Source organism: Delphinapterus leucas, chromosome 15 (assembly GCF_059928025.1).
Source record: "Delphinapterus leucas isolate spDelLeu-1000000601 "Yukka" chromosome 15, BTC_Dleu_Yukka2, whole genome shotgun sequence".
In the NCBI taxonomy this organism is placed as follows: domain Eukaryota; kingdom Metazoa; phylum Chordata; class Mammalia; order Artiodactyla; family Monodontidae; genus Delphinapterus; species Delphinapterus leucas.
In genome coordinates this window covers 16,825,614-16,845,890 of record NC_143143.1, presented here as the reverse complement: position 1 = coordinate 16,845,890, position 20,277 = coordinate 16,825,614, and the positions used below count along the sequence as shown (strand labels likewise).

Here is a 20,277-nt window from a genome sequence, read left to right as displayed (position 1 = left end):
AGCTCCCCATCCGTGATCCTTCGCCTGGAATGGTTTTCTCCCAAGTACTAACATTACTCACCACTCACCTCCTTCAGCTGTATCACTCAGGTGTCACTTTACCAGTGAGGCCATCTGCGACCACCTCATCTAAAATTGCAAACCTCCCTCTCCATCCCTCTTCCTTGCTCCATTTCCCTAGAGCATATCATCATATATTTTCTTAACTGATCTTGTTTAGTATCTGTCTTCCACCACTAGAATATAAGCTCCACAAAGGCAGGGGTTTTTATCTGTTTTGTTCATTACTGAATCTTCTGTGTCTAGAACAGTGTACATAGTAAGTGCTCAATAAATATCTGTGGACCAGATCTCTCCCAACCACCTTCAGAAGTAAGTAGTATTTTTATTTTTTGGCTATGCTGTGCAGCTTGTGGGATCTTTGTTCCCCGACCAGGGATACAACCCTGGTCCCTGGCAGTGAAAGCTCGGAGTCCTAACCACTGGTCCTCCAGGGGATTCCCAGTAAGTACTATTTTTATCCCCATTTCACAGCTACAGAAACGGAGGCATATAAAGATGAAATAACCAGACTTAGCAGCAGCCCTGGGTCTCCAATCCCAGGCATTCTACGTCCAGGGCATGTGCCCTTAACTCCACACTGCATTGCAGTTACAAAATGATTATATTCCAACATTGTCTGTAACAGAAGAAGGCTACAAACACAGTTAAATAAATTACAATACTAGGCATCCTGTTATAGCCTATAAAAGCAACCTATAAACGAATTAAGCAGATCTATATGTGCTTATCTGGAGTGACCTCCAAGTTATTGTTGAGTGAAAATAGCAAGATGCAGAACGGTGCATTGCATGGGCTCTTATCTGTAAAAAAAAAAAAACATAAACAGGATAATCAAACACAGATAGCTTGGATGTGCAGAGAAATGTTCTGAATGGATACTCTAGAAACTGTTGACAAGGTGAAGGTCTCTAGTGGGAGAAAGCCTTTGCATTCCATTTGGTATTTTGGGGATTTTATTTTATTTTATTTTTAAATTTATTTATTTATTTATGGCTGTGTTGGGTCTTCATGGCTGCGTGTGGGCTTTCTCTAGTTGCAGTGAGCGGGGGCTACTCTTCGTTCCAGTGCGCAGGCTTCTCGTTGTGGTGGCTTCTCTTGTTGCAGAGCATGGGCTCTAGTGTGTGGGCTTCAGTAGTTGTGGCACGTGGGCACAGTAGTTGTGGCTCGCGGGCTCTAAAGCACAGGCTCAGCAGCTGTGGCACACGGGCCCAGCTGCTCCGTGGCATGTGGGATCCTCCCAGACCAAGGCTCGAACCCGTGTTCCCTGCATCAGCAGGTGGACTCTTAACCACTGCACCACCAGGGAAGCCCCCCTTTGGGGATTTTAAATCATGCACATGATTTACTTTTTTTCAGCAACGTAAATCTTCCACATGGTTTAAAACTCAAATAAAACTACAGGGCTTAGGGACTTCCCTGGTGGCACGGTGGTTAAGAATCCACCTGCCAAAGCAGGGGACACAGGTTTGAGCCCTGGACGGGGAAGATCCCACATGCCGCAGAACAGCTAAGCCCGTACACCTCAACTACTGAGCCTGCACTCTAGAGCCCGCAAGCCACAACTATTGAGCCCGTGTGCCACAACTACTGAAGCCTGCGTGCCTAGGGCCTGTGGTCCACAACAAGAGAAGCCACCGCAATGAGAAGCCCATGCACTGCAATGAAGAGTAGCCCCCGCTCACCACAATTGGAGAAAGCCTGCATGCAGCAACGAAGACCCAAGGCAGCCAAAAATTTAAAAAACAAACAAACAAACAAAAACAACCTACAGAGCTTATATCAAACATTAGCAGTCCCCTACCCCACCTCTCTTGTACTCCAGGTCTCTTCCTAAAGGCAATGAATTCAACTCTTTCAGCTGTTCCTTCTGTTTGCCATTCTCTTTCTTTTCTTCTTTTTTTTTTTCATTCTCTTTCTAAGTCAGGGTTTCTCAAACTTCAAGGAGCACGTGAATCACCTGGGATTTTGTGAAAATACAGGTTCTTATTCAGCAGGTCTGAGGCGGGTTCCAAGATTCTGCATTTCCTTATTATTTGTTTTAAAATATTTACTTATTTATCTGACTGCACTGGGTCTTACTTGCGGCATGCGAACTCTTAGTTGTGGCAAGTGGGATCTAGTTCCCTGACGAGGGATCGAACCCGGGCCCCCTGCATTGGCAGCGTGGAGTCTTAGCCACTGGACCACCAGGGAAGTCCCTGGCATATGCTCTTAATTTGTCAGAAGATTTGTTTGAGCCACTGTAATTGAAGGCCTCTTTGTTACAGCAGTTTAGCTGCACCCTAATTAATAGAGAGTGAAGGGCCATCTCTCACCCATCCCCTACTGGGCAGGGAACCATCCCCCACTGGTGGAAGTGTTTCCTCTCTGGACCTGTCTGGGCCCCCACATGCACTGCCCAGCATGGGGGGCCTGGCCTAGAGTGTGCACCCGGTGACTACTGAATTTGAACTTGAAATGGGAGCTATTTGTGTCTGTATTTGCTTCCCCCTCAGATTATGAGCAATTTAGATTCTGTCATTCAGGTCTCCAATGAAGGACTTTGAAAAGCACCAGCCATGCTCAGGTGTGCCAAAGGGGAAGGTGCTCTGTCCAAGCTTCAGAGGCCCCTGGGCGAGAGAGCCCGTCCAGTTACTGTGTACCTGGCATTTCACATGCCCTGGTTCACATAATTCTCTCCACCATCCCCCGAGGTAGATATCTGGAGTAAACCTCAGTAGATTTTGCCTGCCCACCATCCACGGAGGTGAGAGGGAATGAGAAATGAATCAAAAGGAAAAAAAGGGTCCTGTGTGGACTAAGAATGACAATGTGCCATGAACTGAACGGAAAGATTAACCTCGCCTTCTGCACACCTGAGTCCAAAATGGAAAATAAGGGGCATGGGGGAGTGTTCGCTGGGGCCTGGGTGGACAGGACAGGTGAGGCCTGGCAGTCACTGTTCACATCCCGGTTCCTGGTTCACGAAGGCCAGGGTGCTAGGCTAGGAACCCGGCAGACAGCCCCTGCGGATGGCCTGAGTGTTTCCACCCAGCAAAGGCGTGGGTCCAGGGTCCACCAGGAAAGGCCTAGGCTCTCAGGTAAGGAGGTGGGTGGGCCTCTCCAAGGTCAACACATCTCAGGCCTCTTCCTTTTTTAGAGGCTCACTGTGCTCTGGAAACATTAAGAAGTGCCAAAAACAGCATTATGAACGCCACGGTGTATCTTAAATGTTTATACTTGCCTAATTAACATACATGCAAGTACAGTGCAAGATAGCTGTTCCATTCACAAGGTAATGACAGGATTCATAAAGGACAGTGACTCAGGGATACCCCATGGATGGGTCAGGGGAGGATGTGGTCTGAGATGGGACAAGTTCTTAATGTCCCATAAATGTTCTCGGTTCTCAATCCCATCAGAGAAATTGTCATGCCTGAATGTATAACTGCACGTAGAAATCGTATCAGAAGCTTACATTTAAGTCTCTTCAGGAATGTGAGATTCCTCCGACGCCTGAGACAGGTCTGTGAGCCGAACCTGAGCCCAGGAGGATGGCTGGGGCTGACCCTGAGTGCCAAGGGCTGCAGGCCTGACTCCAGCCCCCCAGAGCCGGTGGGGCTGGCCCTGCTGACGTGTTTCTGGCCCATAAGTCTGGTGCGGGGGCCATCCCTCTTGGAGGGGGGTCAAATGGCCGAGGTGTAGTGCTCAGACTCTCCCGAGATGCTGGAGCCGCCTGGTGACTCTAATCTTCCCTCCCCAGGCGGGGGTCAGAAGCGGGTGGGGCCGAGAGAAGGAAAGGCAGAGTCTCAGGCTCCTGCGAACTGGGTGTGATCCTCCACCCCCACCCACAGCCCAAGAGCAGACCCAGCCACCCAAACAGTAGACAGACAGAGCTTCACAGCCACTGAGAATTAAAACCTATTGATTTTCCCCATTAGCTAGAGAACACCATCAGAGTGCATTAAAACCAGGCAAAGCACCAGCATCATGAATAATTAACATCCACAAATGACAAACCCAGGGGGCCCAGGGGAGGGGAAGGGGCGCCTGGAGGCCTGGGACACCTGACCCCTTATGACTCCCACCCCAGGGAGTCCTAACCTGGCCTGCCCTCCCCTCCCCTACCCTCCCCCTCCTCCATGAATCTCTACTAGTCCTCCCATCCCCTCTCATTTCTTGTCCTCTCCTTAAAGAAACATCAAGTCTCCCAGGGAAGCAGCCTAGGAAGACACTGAGACGAGAATCAGGAATGCCTGGCCCTGCCGTGTGTCACTGTGTGAGCTCCAGGGAGTCTGCCCCTTTCTGGGCTCATTCCTCTGGCTAAGTCTATAGATCTATGGTTCCAGAGAGGGACGGTGACTGGCCCAAAGCACACAACAGGTCTGTAAGCAGAGACCATACTTGAACCTGGGACCCCTAGTCATGCCCCCCCAGTCCCGCCTATGGGGCACCTTTATGCAAATCAGAAAAAAGTCCCCCGCTTTGGATTGACCACTGGAAAATGGCACCCCTCTGGGTGAACCAATTAGATGAAAGCATGCCCTCTGAACAGATCAATTCAAAAGCGACCCCCCCTCTAAGTGGACTAATTTTTAAAAAGGCACTCTTCAGGCTGACCAATAAGAAAAAGGAACTCTTTTGAGTGGACCAATTAGAAAAAGGTGCTCCCCAACCCCTGCATGCGGTCAGAGTTTTAAAGGTGCAAGACTGCAGAGCAGAGGTAGGGCTGCATGTCAGCCCCCACTCACCACCCACCGGGCTGCCTGTGCAGTGTGTGCAGCCTAAACAACTGTGTGTGGCGGGCTGTGTCCCCACCCCCACCTTTTCTTGGCCAAGGAGGCCCAGATCTGTCCTTCCAGCCGGTGGAATTCAGTTCACTGAATTGATGTTTCCTTCCAAGCCGCTCCACCTCCCAAGTACTTCCTCAGCCCCTCAGCTGACCCAGGTCCCTACTTCCATCCTCCTCCCACCCATTCTTCCTCCTCAGAGCCCAGGGAGGGGCAGCGCTGGAATGAATACCTCCTACATCTCTGACCCGTGTTACCTGCATCTTCCTGTCCTGCAGGGCACCCTGCATCTTTCCATGCGTCTGAGCCTTTGCAGGTACACTGCTCTCTGCTGGTGATGCCCCACCTCTAGAGCCCCTGGGAAACATCCATTCACTCTAAAACTCAGCTTCGAGACCTTCTCCTCTGCTCTTCACTCTGTTCCTGAAACATGCCAGCTAGTTCTTGCCTCTGAGGCTTTGCACCTGCTGGTGCCTCTTCTTGGACCTGTTCTGCCTCCAGATATCCTCCAGCTATTCCAGCTGGGTCCTCCTCCTGCCGGTCACAGCTCGGGTGTCCCCTCCTTGTGAGGTCTTCCCTGAGCACCCCGTCAAACCACCTCCCATCAGCCTCCCTCCAGCTCCACGTCTTAGTTTTTCATAACACTTTCCACAAGATGAATTTATTTTTCCTTTGTTTACTGGTGCTTCCAAAGCTACTATGAATGGCTGTGCATGTTGTAAGCTGCAGAGGAGGTGAGTAGGGCTGCAACCCAGCCTGCCATGCACTACAAGCTGGTGCTGGGGAGAGGGGCGGGGGTGTGTGGGGGAGGGGCTGCACCTAATTCACATACTGCCACCAGTTATACAAGCTTCAGCCCCAACGGCCTCCAGCTGTGACAGGCAAGCCCACCAACTCAGGAAGTGTCTGCCCTCTCCGTTGCTGTGAGTCCAGTGTCCAGCACAGTGCCTGGCACGTAGCTGGTGCTCAATAAACATTTTTCAGTTTCTTTGGGCTGCACCTCTCGGCTTGCGGGATCTTAGTTCCCCGACCAGGGGTTGAACCCGGGCCTCGGCAGTGAAAGCGTGGAGTCCTAACCACTGGACTGCCACGGAATTCCCAAACATTTTTCAAGCAAACAAATTCTACTCGGATTCCCCCACTCCCACCCTCTCCCCACTCTTCAATAGAATACACCATGCATGTGGTCCATTTCTGGGTCCCACAGGGGCTGCGTGTGGTTCACTGTGGCGGGGCAGGGGGGTCCCACAGGAAGCCAGTGACAGAACTGGACCCAGACTTGGTGACGGTAATTGTTTGTTAAGGGAATGCAGAGGGGATCCAGGAGTGGATGTGTAAGTGAAGGAGTCCTGGGGATGCTCCCTGCAACTCAGTGCCCTGCTCATGACAGGGACGATGCCCTGAGACCCCAGTCTCACCCGGCTCCCTGGAGAAGCACGTGGTGGGTTCAGGTGGCCCCGGGCACTCTGACCAAGATCCAGATGCCGAGCGCTGCACAGTCATTCTTGGGCAAGAGGTGGCATCTGAGGGTCCTGTGGGAGGCAGACCAGGCTCAGGCAGGGGCGGAACTCAGGCGCTGCCTTCCCTCTGCTCCCTGCGGCCACCCGCCTACCGGCCTCCCAGCTCTGGCAGGGAAGGAGTTAACCTCCCGGCTTCTCAGCGTGAATGTGGAGCTATTAATACCCACAGCCAAGCCGGTCTGCCGGAGCAGAGCAGCCACTGGAGTCGGAAGAGCCGGGGCAGAGGGAGCTCCAGTGGGAGCCAGCGCTGGAACCCGGACTCCAGGGCCCAGAACTTTTCACGGGGATAGCGAGGGCACTGTGCCAGCCTCACCTGGTCCTTGCCCACCTTCCAGCTTCAGGTCCCGGCTGTCCTTCCCGGAGGCCACCCGTGCCGTGCCACCCACCCCAGCTGGGGAGAGCAAACTTTCTTAGGGAAACCACCGCCACTGCCGTGCTGGCTGGACGGCGGGGAGCAGACGGCCGGACAGACAGATGAACAGATGGACAGGGCATCTGCGAACCTGTCCTCCTGGTCCTGCCTCTGACAGGCTGCAGCAGACTGGTCAGCTGAGGGGCCTCGGGCGCCACCAGGGGCAGCAAGGGGCCCTGCTGGACCTTTGTCCACCAGCCAGCTGCCTCTGAGTCCAGGCGGCTGAAAGCTGCTTCCCGGGGCCCAACCCAGTGGCTGGAAGGTCTGTGGGTCAGGACAGCAGATCCCACCAGACAGAGCCCCAGGCTCTCCCACCCACCGAGGCGACGGGTAACCTGAGTGAAAAGGCACAGGTGGCAGGTGGGCAGGTGCAGGCGCGGGGTCCTGAAGCCAACAGGCTACTGACCCTGGAGCACGCTGGCTCGGGGACCCCTGCCCAGGCAAGGGACGATGCTGCCGAGGCCGCCACCAGCCACCCCTGCCCCGTCCTGGAGCTGCCTCCGGCCTGGCCCCTGGGCTGTGGAACAGAGGATGTGCCAGCCTTCTGCTTCGTCTGTTTCCACAGGGAGGAGGAGGAGGAACTGCTGGAAGAAGTCCCGCTGCAGAGGTCAGTGCCTGCGGTGGGCAGCGGGTGGGCAGGGTGAGGGCATAGGGCTCAGATGGGGCCCCTGGGGGCCTGGAAGTCCTGCTTCCGAGTTCCTCGTCTGTCCACTGCTTACCAGCCACCACCACCTCCCTGTGTCAGACTCTCAGATCTCTCACCTGGGTATCCCCACAGCCTCCTCCCTGTCTCTCCCATCCTGCCCACACAGTGACCCTCCTGTCCTTTCCCATTGTGGTCATGTCCTCCCTGCTCAGAGCCCTCCATGGCTCCCAGCTCCCACACAATGAAGTCAACACTCAGCTGGGCATTCAAGGCCTGCGAGATCAGGCAAGCCCCACCCACCTCATCTCGCTCTGCTCTCCTGTATTCACCCCCAGTGAAACCCTGCCCAGACTTCCCTTTCCCTGGCTCCCCTCCTTCCAGGCCTGGCTGCAATACCTCCTCCTCCAGGAAGCCCTCCAAGAAGCCCCTGCCCCAACCCAAGCTGAAAGCCACCTTTCCTCCCTACACTGACACCTAATAGTGTTAGGTTTTCCTTGAATTAAAAAGTGGAAATGTCCGTGTGTGCGTATGCATGCGTGTATGTGAGTCTGTGTATAAAAGAAAGGGAGGGAATGAAGGGGAATGAAGGTTTGTGTGTGTATGTGATTGGGTATCTGGGTGTGAGTATGTGGGATTGTGAGTATGTGTACATGTCTGTGGCAGTGAGTGTGAGTTCTACGTACTTATTTGGGGAAGGGGGTGTGCACTGGGACTGGGTCGGGGGGTTCATGCCCTAGAGATCATTGTCTCTTTTGCCAGCTCTCCCTACCCCCACCTTCAGGAAAACCCAGGCTCCAGCCGAGTGCATTTCACAAGCTGTGACCGCAAGCTCTGGGAATAGATGGAACATCTGTAGGGGAGACAGGGGTCACCTCTCTCCAGCCCAGCCTGCCCACGCCTCCATCACTGCCTGAGTCAGCACTGCCCTGGGTGGCGAGAAGGGCAGGCTCAGGGCCAGCCCAGGTGTGCCCTCCGGGCCCCTAGTAGGAAGGTGGGGGTATGGGCTCCTGCAGCCTGGGACAGGTTCCTCCCTGAATCTCACTGGGTCGGTCATTTCCCTTCCGCGGGTCTCTGTCTCCTCATCTGGGAAACGGTGGGCTGCTCCTTGCGTGGTTGTCAGTTCATCATTCAGCAGCGACTGAGAACTCATAGTGCGCCAGGGCCCCAGTCCTCATGGGGTCCAGCCTGCTAGGAGAGACCCGAAAGCAAACCGATCAGTTTGGCAGAGCGATGGGCGCCCTGATGGGCGTGAGTGCACTGCACGCAGGGAGTGAGAGGGAGGGACTGACCACCTCTGCCCGCAGGAACCCTAGGAGCCCCTGCGGGTCTGTCTTAAAGGACAGGTCCTCTGCCAGGTGGTGAGTGAAGTTAAGGAAAGGACATCCCAGGCAAGGGGTACGGCGAGAGCAAAGACTTGGTGATATGAAAAAGGAATTGTGTGGGCATGGTGGAGATGGGGCTGACAGGGTCTGCAGGGGCCAGATCACCAAGGGCCTTGACTGCTGAGCCAAGAACTTGATCTATAGGTGATGGAGCGAGCAGTGGGGAGGGCTTGAAGCAAAACGGGGCCAAGTTAGGCGACTCAATGAGGTCACAGGTGTGGAAGTGTTTCTCGAAATCCAAAGCAATGGATTCCTGAGAGCATCACTATTTTCACAGTAAGAGCTCAAAATGCTTGTTGAATGATTGGACGAATGAATGAATGAATGAGTGAATATGATGTGGGGAGATGGGACATCAGAATCACTGAGCTGGTGGGCGCTGGCCCTTTAAGATCTGGAGAGGGGACACCGCCAGACTGGGCAGAGACAGTGACCACAGGTGCCAGGTGGTAAAGCTAAAAATACTGAGTGATGGTGGACACCCAGGCTGCAGGAGCCAGGCAGTGCTAGCGGGGAGGGTGGGGGGCAGGCTCTGGAGTGTTTCTTTCCTACTGGAGGGGGGGCAGTGGGTAGTGAGGTCTGGTAGGGTCACCTTGTGGGTATAGAGGAGCCTGTTCCCCTCCCCCACTACTCTCAGAGTTTCTCCAGCCCCTGGAAGGTGCCAGGTTTCACTCCTAATAGCTGCCATGTTTAGTAGCCCCAGCGCGTGCTAATTCTGAGGCATGCTGCTTCTCTGTGACTCTGGGGAAGTCATTTCCTCTCTTTGGGCCTCTGTAAAATTAAAGCACTGCTGGGGCGCTTTTAGGGACAGAGAAGCAAGGAGGGATGCAGGCAACCTGTTCACTCATGTGTGGATTCGGCAAATGTTCCCCGAGGCCTCCTGGGGACTAGATGCTGAGGCCACAGAGATGAACACAAACCAGGCACTTCCCTGGAGGAGCCCAGCAAGGATACCCTGGAACAATTGCATGCAGCGGCAATGTGCTGTCATTGAGGTGTGAATGCAGTGGCCTCCGTGGGCTGATGCAAGAAATGGCCATACTGAGAACTCGTCTGCATTTGGTGAAAATCTGTCAACAAAAGCATCACCCATCAGCCACCTCCACTTGATGCTTGACGTGTGATTAAGGCGAGACTTGCGGCCTTAATGAACAAGCCCTGGAACCGCATGCACTTCACATGGTAGAGCCTCCTGTGCTCTTCACGCAAAGCCCAGAGGGGGCTGGGCTGTGGGGGACACTGCTCCACTCAGTCTTTCGGGGACCCAGGCTCCTCCCACCTTGTGATACTGTCATCACCCAGGGCCTCAGAATCCATCGCCGGATCCTCTGCTTCCACTGGCAAATGAAGAAGAAAGAGGGTGGAGATCACATGGAAGGGTTTTCCGAGCCAAAGCTGCAAGTGGCCTACTTCACTTCTGCCCACACTACATGGCCAAAGCAGCTAATTGCAAGAGAAACTGGGGAACGTAGTCCTGCTGTGAAAATGATATATTTGGTATACATGAAAGCGCCTGGCACACAAGAGGTACCCAGCATGTTGTACAGAATGCATTCATTCATTCTGCAGATTTCACTGAGCCCCTCAGTGGACTGGACAGTGAAAGCACCAGTCCTGCTCTCACTGGGCTTTTATCAAAGGCGGAGTCAAACAAGATACAAGTCAACAAACAAACCAATATGATCTTCCGTGTTCAAAACCCACTGTTAAGGAAATGACCAGAGGGATGGTTGGGGGAGACACCCGCTTGACATAAGGGGGAGGGGAAGTAGGGACATTTCCTCTAAGACCTCAAGAATGAGAAGGAGCTGAGCAGAGTTGGAGAAGGAGCATTTCAGGCATGGAGAACAGAGAGTGCAAAGGCCCAGAGGCAGGTTAGAGTTTGGAGACTGTGAGAAAATGTCAGGTCATCGTGGCTAGAGGAGGGTGGGTGATGGGAAGAGTGATACGGGCGACGGGGAGAGTGACAAGGGCGACGGGGAGAGTGACATGGGCAATGGGGACAGACAGGAATGGCTAGATCACGTAGGCCTTGTGGGCCATGGTGAGGAGGATGGATTTCATTCTGGATAAGATTGAGAAAGCTTTGGAGACTTTTAAGTGGGGGAAGCCATATAATTTGATTGACATCTTAAGTGATCACTTGGGCTGCTCTGGAGAGAATCCATGGCAGCCAGGCCAGAGTAGACACAGGAAACCTGGGTGGAGGTCACGGTGGTGATGGAGGGGGGCCATGGCGTTGGCCTGGACCATGGTGGCCCTTGGAGATGGGGGAAATAGGTGCCTTCTAGATGTATTTGGGAGACAGAATTTGCTGATGGGCTAAAGAAGGGAAGCAAGGATGAATCTGAGGTTTCTGGGTTGGATAAGTGTGGGGATGATGGGAAGGTTTAAGAGAGGGAAGAGACGTGGTGGGAAACTCAAGAATTCGGCCATGGATGTTTTCAACCTAGAGGCACATGAGATGCCCAAGTGAAGATGTCAAGTGAGGACTTGATACTAAGAGTCCGGAGCTCAAAGCTGTAGTTTTGGGGCGGGTGAGAGGATATCAGAGACTTCAGTGTGAAGATGGCATTGAAAGCCATGAGGTTGGGACTTCCCTGGTGGCGCAGTGGTTAAGAATCTGCCTGTCAATTCAGGGGACACGGGTTCGAGCCCTGGTCCAGGAAGATCCCACATGCCACGGAGCAACTAAGCCCTTGCTCCACAACTACTGAGCCTGCGCTCTAGAGCCCGCGTGCCACAACTACTGAAGCCCACACGCCTAGAGCCCGTGCTCCGCAACAAGAGAAGCCACTGCAATGAGAAGCCCGCGCACCGCAACTAGAGAAAGCCCGCGCACAGCAACGAAGACCCAACGCAGCCAAAATTTAATTAATTAATTTTTTTAAAAAAAGAAAACCATGAGGTCACAAGGAGAGAGAGGAGAGGAGAGGCCCCAGGACGGAGCCCTGAGGAACTCCACAATTTTGGGGTCACGTGGAGGAGACGCTAACAAGGGCGGAAGAGAAGTAAAGTAGGAGGGAAACCAGGAGCATGGGTAGTCATGGAAACCAAGAGATGAGCGTCTCAAGGAGGAGAGAGAGGTGGACAACTGGCTTCAGAGATGCCAAACGGCCAAGGAAAAGGAGAATAGATTCAGCAGAACAGAAGTTGAAAGTGACCCGGCTAAGAACATTTCATGGAGGGGTGGAGACAGGAGTAGGTGTGAGCAGAAACTTCTGGTTAAAGACGGTGGATCGAATACACACATCTAATTTCTCTGTGTCCTGAAACCCCATGAAAAAGAAGTGAGTGGGTGTTTTTTTCTTTTCCTTTATGGTTTATGACAAGATATTGAATACATTGATAGTTCCCTGTGCTATACAGCAGGACCTTGTTGTTGCTTTTTTTGGTTTTGTTTTTTAGTGGTGTTTTTTGGCCACACCATTCCCTGACCAGGGATGTAACCCGCACCACCCCCCCACCGCAGTGGAAGCACAGAATCTTTTTTTTTTTTTTTAAGATGTTGTGGGTAGGAGTTTATTAATTAATTTATTTATTTTTGCTGTGTTGCGTCTTCGTTTCTGTGCGAGGGCTTTCTCTAGTTGTGGCAAGCGGGGGCCACTCTTCATCGCGGTGCGCGGGCCTCTCACTGTCGCGGCCTCTCTTGTTGCGGAGCACAGGCTCCAGGCGCGCAGGCTCAGTAGTTGTGGCTCACGGGCCTAGTTGCTCCGCGGCATGTGGGATCTTCCCGGACCAGGGCTCGAACCCATGTCCCCTGCATTAGCAGGCGGATTCTCAACCACTGCGCCACCAGAGAAGCCCAAAGCACAGAATCTTAACCACTGGACCCGCAGGGAAGTTCCAGGACTTTGTTGTTTGTCTCTTTTATATGTAGTAGTTTGTATCGGTTAATCCCAAACTCCAAATTTATCCCTCCCCCACTTTCCCCTTTGGTAACCATAAGTTTGTTTCCTATGTCTGTCTGTTTCTGTTTTGCAAATAAGTTCATTTGTACCGTATTTTAGATTCCACATATAAGTGATAGCATCTGCTATTTGTCTTTGTCTGGCTTACTTCACTTAGGGTGGTAATCTCTAGGTCCATCCATGTAGCTGCAAATGGCATTATTTCATCCTTTTTATGGCTGAGTAATATTCCATTGTGTATGTATGTGTGTGTGTGTGTGTGTATATAAATATAAAATTGTATATATACATTGTATTATATATATCACATCTTTTTTATTATTATTTTTATTGAGGTAGAGTTGATCGGCAAGTCTGTGCCAGTCCCTGCTGCACAGCAAGGTGACTCGGTTTTACACATACATACATTCCTTTTTTAATATTGTTTTCCATTATGGTTTATCCCAGGAGGTTGGATATAGTTCCCTTTGCTATACAGTAGGACCTTGTTGTTTACCCATTCTAAATGTAATAGTTTTGTAGATAGGTTCATTTGTGCCATATTTTAGATTCCACATATAAGTGATATCATATGGTGTTTGTCTTTCTCTTTCTGACTTACTTCACTTAGTATGATAATCTGTAGTTGCATCCATGTTGCTGCAAATGGCATTATTTGTTCTTTTTTATGGCTGAGTAGTATTCCATTGTGTATATGTACCACATCTTTATCCATTCATCTGTTGATGGACATTTAGGTTGTTTCTATGTTTTGGCTATTGTGAATAGTGCTGCTATGAACATAGGGGTGCATATATACCACATCTTCTTTATTCATTCATCTGTCAGTGGACATTTAGGTAGCTTCCACGTCTTGGCTATTGTAAATAGTGCTACAGTAAACATTAGGGTGCATGTATCTTTTCGAATTCGAGTTTTCTCTGGATATATGCCCAGGAGTGAGATTGCAGTGTCATATGGTAACTCTTTTAGCTTTTTAAGGAACCTCCATACTGTTCTCCATAGTGGCTGCACCAATTTACATTCCCACCAACAGTGTAGGAGGGTTCCCTTTTCTCCACATGTAAGTGTGTTTTTAAGGTATATTTATTGCTCTTTTGTTGCTGCCATAACAAACTACCACAAACTTAGTTGTTTAAAACCAAATTTATCATCTTACTGACTATATGTCAAAAGTCCAACACAGGTCTCCCTGGGCTAAAATCAAGATGTTGACAGGGCTGCTCTTGGAAGCTCTTTCTGGAAGAACTTTCTGGAAGCTCTAGGGGAGAATCCATTCCCTGGTCTTTTCCAAGGTGCCGTTTTCCAGTTGGCCCCCTCCCTCCGGCAAGGTAGCGTCTCTCTGGCCCTGCTTCTCTCATCACGTCTTTCTTGGACCACAGCTGGGAAAGGTTCTCTGCTTTTAATGCTGCATGCGATTAGCTTGGGCTCATCTGAACAATCCAAGATCATCTCCCCATCTCAAGGTCCTTAACCTTAATCACACCTGCAAAGTCCCCTTCTGCCACGTAAGGTAAACATACTGCCAGGTTCTGGAGATTAGGACCCAGACATTTTGTGGGATTAGGTGGTCCATTATTCTGCCTGCCACAGCATGAATCAGCAAGAACTAATACATTGAAAAAGGAGACAATAGCAACACAGTTTTGGAATCTGGAAAGCAGAAGAACATAGTAAATGATGTAGCAGTCTGATGACATTGCACCTCAAGTGAACCCGAAATTGGGGGTGAGAAAGCCAAGGGGCACCACAGTTCCCCCACAAAACCCCCAAAAGCCCTGGTGTTAATGGACTAAGTACCGCCTGGAAGTGAGCGTAAAGCCGGGGCCAAAAACAGGCGGATTGGTCTAAGAAGGGCTTTAATTCTCAGATTTCTTTCTCTGCTCAGCACCACTGGGCAGCTGCCTCTCCCCCACCCTGACAAAGACCGGAGGCTTATTCTCCAGAGAGGAAAAAACACAAGAGTCTCTGAACCAGAGGACAGGGCACCGTGAGGATGACGGGAGAGTTCTATACCCTACTGGCGGGATTATTTGAATATTGCATCCTGAATGTGGGGAGCTCTGCCCCGCCCCCATCACCTGGGGCCTCCTTCCCCATCTCAGCTCCCAGAATAGTGAAGTCCAGCCTAAACTCTCCAGGCAGGACACTGCAGATTTATTCCCTTCAATCTCTGAATATATTAACGATTGGGTTTTTTTTCTTGCTCTTCTCTTGTTTCCTGTTTTAGTTTTCTTCTCTCCGTGCATAGTTTCTGTTCCCTCCCGATTTTTTTTTCTGTTCAGATTAGTTCTGTCTACTACTGAGCCCGTGTGGGTTTAGTTGCCCTGCAGCATGTGGGATCTTAGCTCCCCGATCAAGGATCGAACCCGTGTCCCCTGCATTGGAAGGCAGATTCTTTTTTTTTGCGGTACGCGGGCCTCTCACTGCCGCGGCCCCTCCCGCCGCGGAGCACAGGCTCCGGATGCGCAGGCCCAGTGGCCACGGCCCACGGACCCAGCCGCTCCGCGGCATGTGGAACCCTCCCGGACCAGGGGCACGAACCCGCGTCCCCTGCATCGGCAGGCGGACCCCCAACCACTGTGCCACCAGGGAAGCCCTGGAGGGCAGATTCTTAACCACTGGACCACCAGTGTCAGACTCTCCAAGAAAAGGATACCTAAAAAGGTTGGCATCAGGGATTTCCCCATGAAACAACCCAATGCGAATTCTCTGTATTGACCCCCTGAGTCAGCCAAGCCCCCTACCCATAGCATAGAGATACTCAGCAGCTTGCTTGCATAAGTTGTATTTTTATATCCTTTAATCAAGGCATAATTACTGTGAAATGCAAAGGTCTTACATGGCCAGCTTAATGAGTTTTGACAAATGTATACACCGGTGTAACCCACACCTCAAGCAAGATATTACCATGTGAGGTAACATTCAGGCTTTCATCATGCCCCAGTCAACACCCAACACACACACAGAGGCAACTACTATTCTATCAGCTCTTTAACTCTCTTAAATATGAGCAGATAACCAGGGACCATCAACATTTGTGAAAAACCTCTAATACGAGAGGCAGAGCAAAAACAAACAGAAAAACAGAATTTAGAGGAAACAGAATATGCAGGGAAAAGAAAACTTAAAAGCAAAGCTATAATTACTATATTCAGAGATTTAGGAAAATATATTGCAACTATGAAACAAAAACTAGATGCTATTTTGAAAGGGAAAAAGCCTCTGAGGATGAACAAAACAAAACAAAAAAGTTCTTAAAAATTAAGAATATCATAGCAGTGGGAGTTTGGAGTTAGCAGATGCAAACTAGTATATATAGAATGGATAAAAAACAGGTCCTACTATATAACACAGGGAACTATGTTCAATATCCTGTGATAAACCATAATGGAAAAGAATATGAAAAAGAATGTGTGTGTGTGTGTGTGTGTGTATATATATACATGCTGAATCACTTTGCTATACAGCAGAAATTAACACAACATTGTAAATCAGCTATACTTCAATTAAAAAAAAATATCATAGCAGAAATGGAAAATTTATTTAATAAAGTTAGGGGTCAGCAAACTACAGCCTTCGTGCCAAATCCAGCCTGTCACCTGCTTTTTAAAAAAAAAAAAAAATTATTTATTTATTTATTTATTTTTGGCTGTGTCAGGTCTTAGTTGCAGCCTGCAGGATGTTTTGTTGCAGCGTATGGGCTCTTCGCTTCATTGCAGCCTGTGCGCTTCTCTCTAGTTGTGGTGCACGGGCTCCAGAGCACGCAAGCTCAGTAGTTGCGGCCCGTGGGCTTAGCTACCCCTCAGCATATGGGATATTAGTTCCCCGACCAAGGATCAAACCCGTGTCCCCTGCATTGGAAGGCAGATTCTTAACCACTGGACCACCAGGAAAGTCTCCTGTCACCTGTTTTTTAAATAAAGTTTTATTTGAACACAGCTACACCATTTGTTTATGTACTGCCTATGGCTGCTTTCACATTGGTGGAGTCAAGTAGTTGTTACAGAGACCCTAAGGCCCATAAAGCCTCAAATATTTACCATTGAGCCCTTTATAGGAAAAGTTTCCTGACCCCTGGAGTTAAAAGATAAAGTTGAGGAAATTTTCCAAAAAGTAAAGCAGAAAGGTAATGATACGTATCTGTTTGGATCCTCCAGTAAACAGATGGTGAGCTGAGTTAGCAGTGTAAGAAGTCCTGGGGGGCTAATGCCTGTGAAAAATAAAGGAGGAGGAATCAGGATTGGGCAGGAAGAGTCTTCAGACTGTGACGTAGATCTGACATCTGTGAAATGAAGGAGGAAAGGAAATAAATCTGGGAAGAGAGAGCCTGACTTTGGTGTAGATCAAAGTCTTGACCAACCCAGTGGGGGCTGCAGAGCAAAGACTGTCCATTGGAGGAGCCCCACACTGGGCAGAAAGGGCCAGGTCCTGGTGTCCCCGCTGTGCTCAGTCATTGGCTGGGCTGCCCAAGAAGACCTTGGTCTTGACTCAAAGGCTGTGGTAGGTCTCAAAGGCACTGTAGTTGGAGGCTGTCAACCAACTGCACTCTTCACAGCTGAGTAACAAGTTCTTTCTTGATGGGAGAACCCAGTGGGGCACCTGCATGGCTGCCACACATGGAAAATAGGAAAGAAAGAGTAAGAAAGAGGACTAGTGCAAGAATCTGACACCTTAACAAAGGAGTTCCAGAAAGAGAAGACAGAAAACAGAGAAGAGGAAATAAGTCGATGAACTATTTCAAATATTTCTCAGAATGGAAGGACCTGAGTTTTCAGATCAAAAGGGCTCACTGAGGACTTCCCTGGTGGTGCAGTGGTTAAGAATCCGCCTGCCAATGCAGGGGACACGGGTTCGAGCCCTGGTCTGGGAAGATCCCACATGCGGCGGAGCAAAAAAAACCCATGTGTCACAACTACTGAGCCTGTACTCTAGAGCCTGCGAGCCACAACTACTGAAGCCCATGCACCTAGAGCCCGTGCTCCGCAACAAGAGAAGCCACCGCAATGAGAAGCCCGTGCACCGCAACAAAGAGTAGCCCCCGCTCGCTGCAACTAGAGAAAGCCTGTGCACAGCAACAAAGACCCAACGCAGCCAAAAATAAATAAATAAATAAACAAATTTATAAAAAAAAAAAAAAGGCCCACGGAGTGTCCAAAAAATGGATAAAGTTCGACCCACACCACAGCCAGTCACTATTAAATTTCAGAACGCAGAGACAAGAAGAACATTCTACCATATTCTACTAAGGATCAAGAATCATAATGGCATCAGATTTCTCAACAGCAATCCTGGAAACCAGAAGACAAGGAAGCTATTTTCAAAAGTATAAAAGAATTATATTCGGTCTAGAATTTGATACTTAGCCAAACCATTAATAAAGTACAAAAAAGATCTTTTTAGATTTACTAAGGCTCAAAAATTTACCTCCCACGCACCCTTTCTTAAGAAAGCTACTGGAGGATGTGTTCCTAAAACAAGGAAGTAAACCAAGAAAGAGTAAACCTGGGATGCAGGAAACAAGGGAGCCAACATAAGAGAGAGTTGAAGGGCATCTGCCAGGTGTTGGTGAAGGGAGATCCCAGGGCAGCTTCTCTGAGGAGCAGGCCTGGAGGGCAGACAGTTCACATTGGAAAAGTCAGAAGGTTCTAGAAAAGGTTTCTTCAAGGAGATGAAACTGATAGGATGCCCAATATACTTAAACTTTTGAAAGATTTACACAAAAAGAGAGAGTGTGGGTTGAATTAGACATAAACAGATAGAAAAACAGGCCCTACCCCCCCAAAAAAAGTTATTAAATCCAAGAAAAACAACTTTTGTGCAGAAAAGGGAAATTAAAAAATTTAAACTTCTGCTCTAACACACTGTTAAGAGAATGAGAAGATAAGCCATAGAATGGGAGAAAAACATTTGCAAAAGACATCTGATCTGATATAGAAATGTTTAACTGATAAAAGACTGTTATCCAAAGTATACAAAGAACTGGTGAAACTCAACAATAAGAAAATGAACAACCCAATTAAAGAATGGGCAAAAGATCTGAACAGCCACTTCACCAAAGATGATCTGCAGATGGCAAATAAGCATATAGAAGATGCTCCACATCATATGTCATCCGGAAACAGCAAACTAAAACAACAGTGAGGGGCTTCCCTGGTGGTACAGTGGTTGAGAGTCCGCCTGCCGATGCAGGGGACACGGGTTCGTGCCCCGGTCCAGGAGGATCCCACATGCCGCGGAGCGGCTGGGCCCGTGAGCCGTGGCCTCTGAGCCTGCGCATCCAGAGCCTGTGCTCCGCAACGGGAGAGGCCACAGCAGTGAGAGGCCTGCGTACCGCAAAAAAGAAAAGAAAAAAAAAAAAAAGATGCACCAAACCTGATAGAAAAGAATCCCAGAAGATTGCCATGGCAACAGCAATAGGATTTGCTATAATGGGATTCATTGGCTTTTTTGTGAAATTGATCCATATTCCTATTAATAACATCATTGTTGGTGGCTGAGTACCTTTTTAGAAAAGTGTTTTTCCATCTTGGGGATTGGTGAACAAATGAGGATTTGAGACGCTCATGGAGTGAAAATTTCCCTATATGTTTTGTGTTTTTCTTTCATTTTTTTTCTTCCAAGATGTTTTCTATTTGTAAATTAAAATAATTAAAAAAAAAAAATCCGCCTGCCAATGCAGGGACATGGGTTCGATCCCTGTGCCGGGAAGATCCCACATGCCATGAAGCAACTAAGCCCGTGCGCCACAACTACTGAGCCCACGCGCCTAGAGCCCGTGCTCCACAACAAGAGAAGCCACCGCAATGAGAAGCCCGCGCGTTGCAATGCAGAGTAGTCCCTGCTGGCTGCAACTAGAGAAAGCCCGCACACAGCAGCGAAGACCCAACACAGCCAAACATAAATAAATAAAATAAATAAATTTATTAACAACAACAAAAAAGGAAATGGATGGAGATGTGTGGTGGAGGAGACACCAGAGCCCGCGAGCTGGGGGGACAATCCTGGAGAAAGGAGGAGGGGGAAGGGAGGGGGGGATGTCCTGAAGAATCCAGGGCCCAAGGGAGGGGTTGGCCTCAGAAGGAGAAGGGCCACCCCCCACTGAAGCCTTTGGAAGAAGTGAGGAGCTCGGAGCTCGGTGGGTTTGTGCTTTGATGGTGGGAGCCAATACAACTGCATCTGGTCCATCTGTTTTCTCAATGAAGTGGCAGCCACGGTTTGAGGAGCGAGGAGAAGGTGGGAAGACCTTGCCATTCAGAGTGGGGTGCATGGACCAGCAGCAACAGCACCCCCTGGGGGCTGGTTAGATGTGCAGAATCTCAGGCCTCACCAAGATCCCTAGGAGATGCACAAGCAAATTAAAGTTTGAGAATCACTGCTCAGAGAGAGTGGGGAAAAGCAACTGACAGGCATACTTGGGTTGTAGGGCGGCAGCAGTGAGTGCCCCTTTGAGCCCATGAAGGGAAACTCCCAGCCAGGTGTGGGACCCTCAGACCAGTGCTAGCTTGTGCAGTTGCAGGCAGAGAGCAGGTGATAGCTGGCATTTTTCCAGACAGGTACTTCAACAGGAAAGT

General features: G+C 49.9%; 1 protein-coding gene across 4 annotated transcripts in view; it reads left to right on the top strand.

Moving 5' to 3' along the window:
• The first annotated feature begins 6,979 nt into the window (after positions 1 to 6,979).
• Positions 6,980 to 20,277, top strand: part of SBK1 (SH3 domain binding kinase 1) — a 49,765-nt gene continuing 36,467 nt past the window's right edge. Inside the window, exon 1 of one of the 4 annotated variants that reach the window (XM_022588438.3) lies at positions 6,980 to 7,371. Coding sequence is in view for 1 of the 4 variants with exons in the window: in XM_089895971.1 (XP_089752097.1) it covers positions 7,215 to 7,371 (157 nt within the window). In the remaining 3 variants the exon portion in view is untranslated. The remainder of the gene's footprint in view (positions 7,372 to 20,277) is intronic. The other 3 variants (XM_089895971.1, XM_089895970.1, XM_030763664.2) reach the window with 3 other exon arrangements.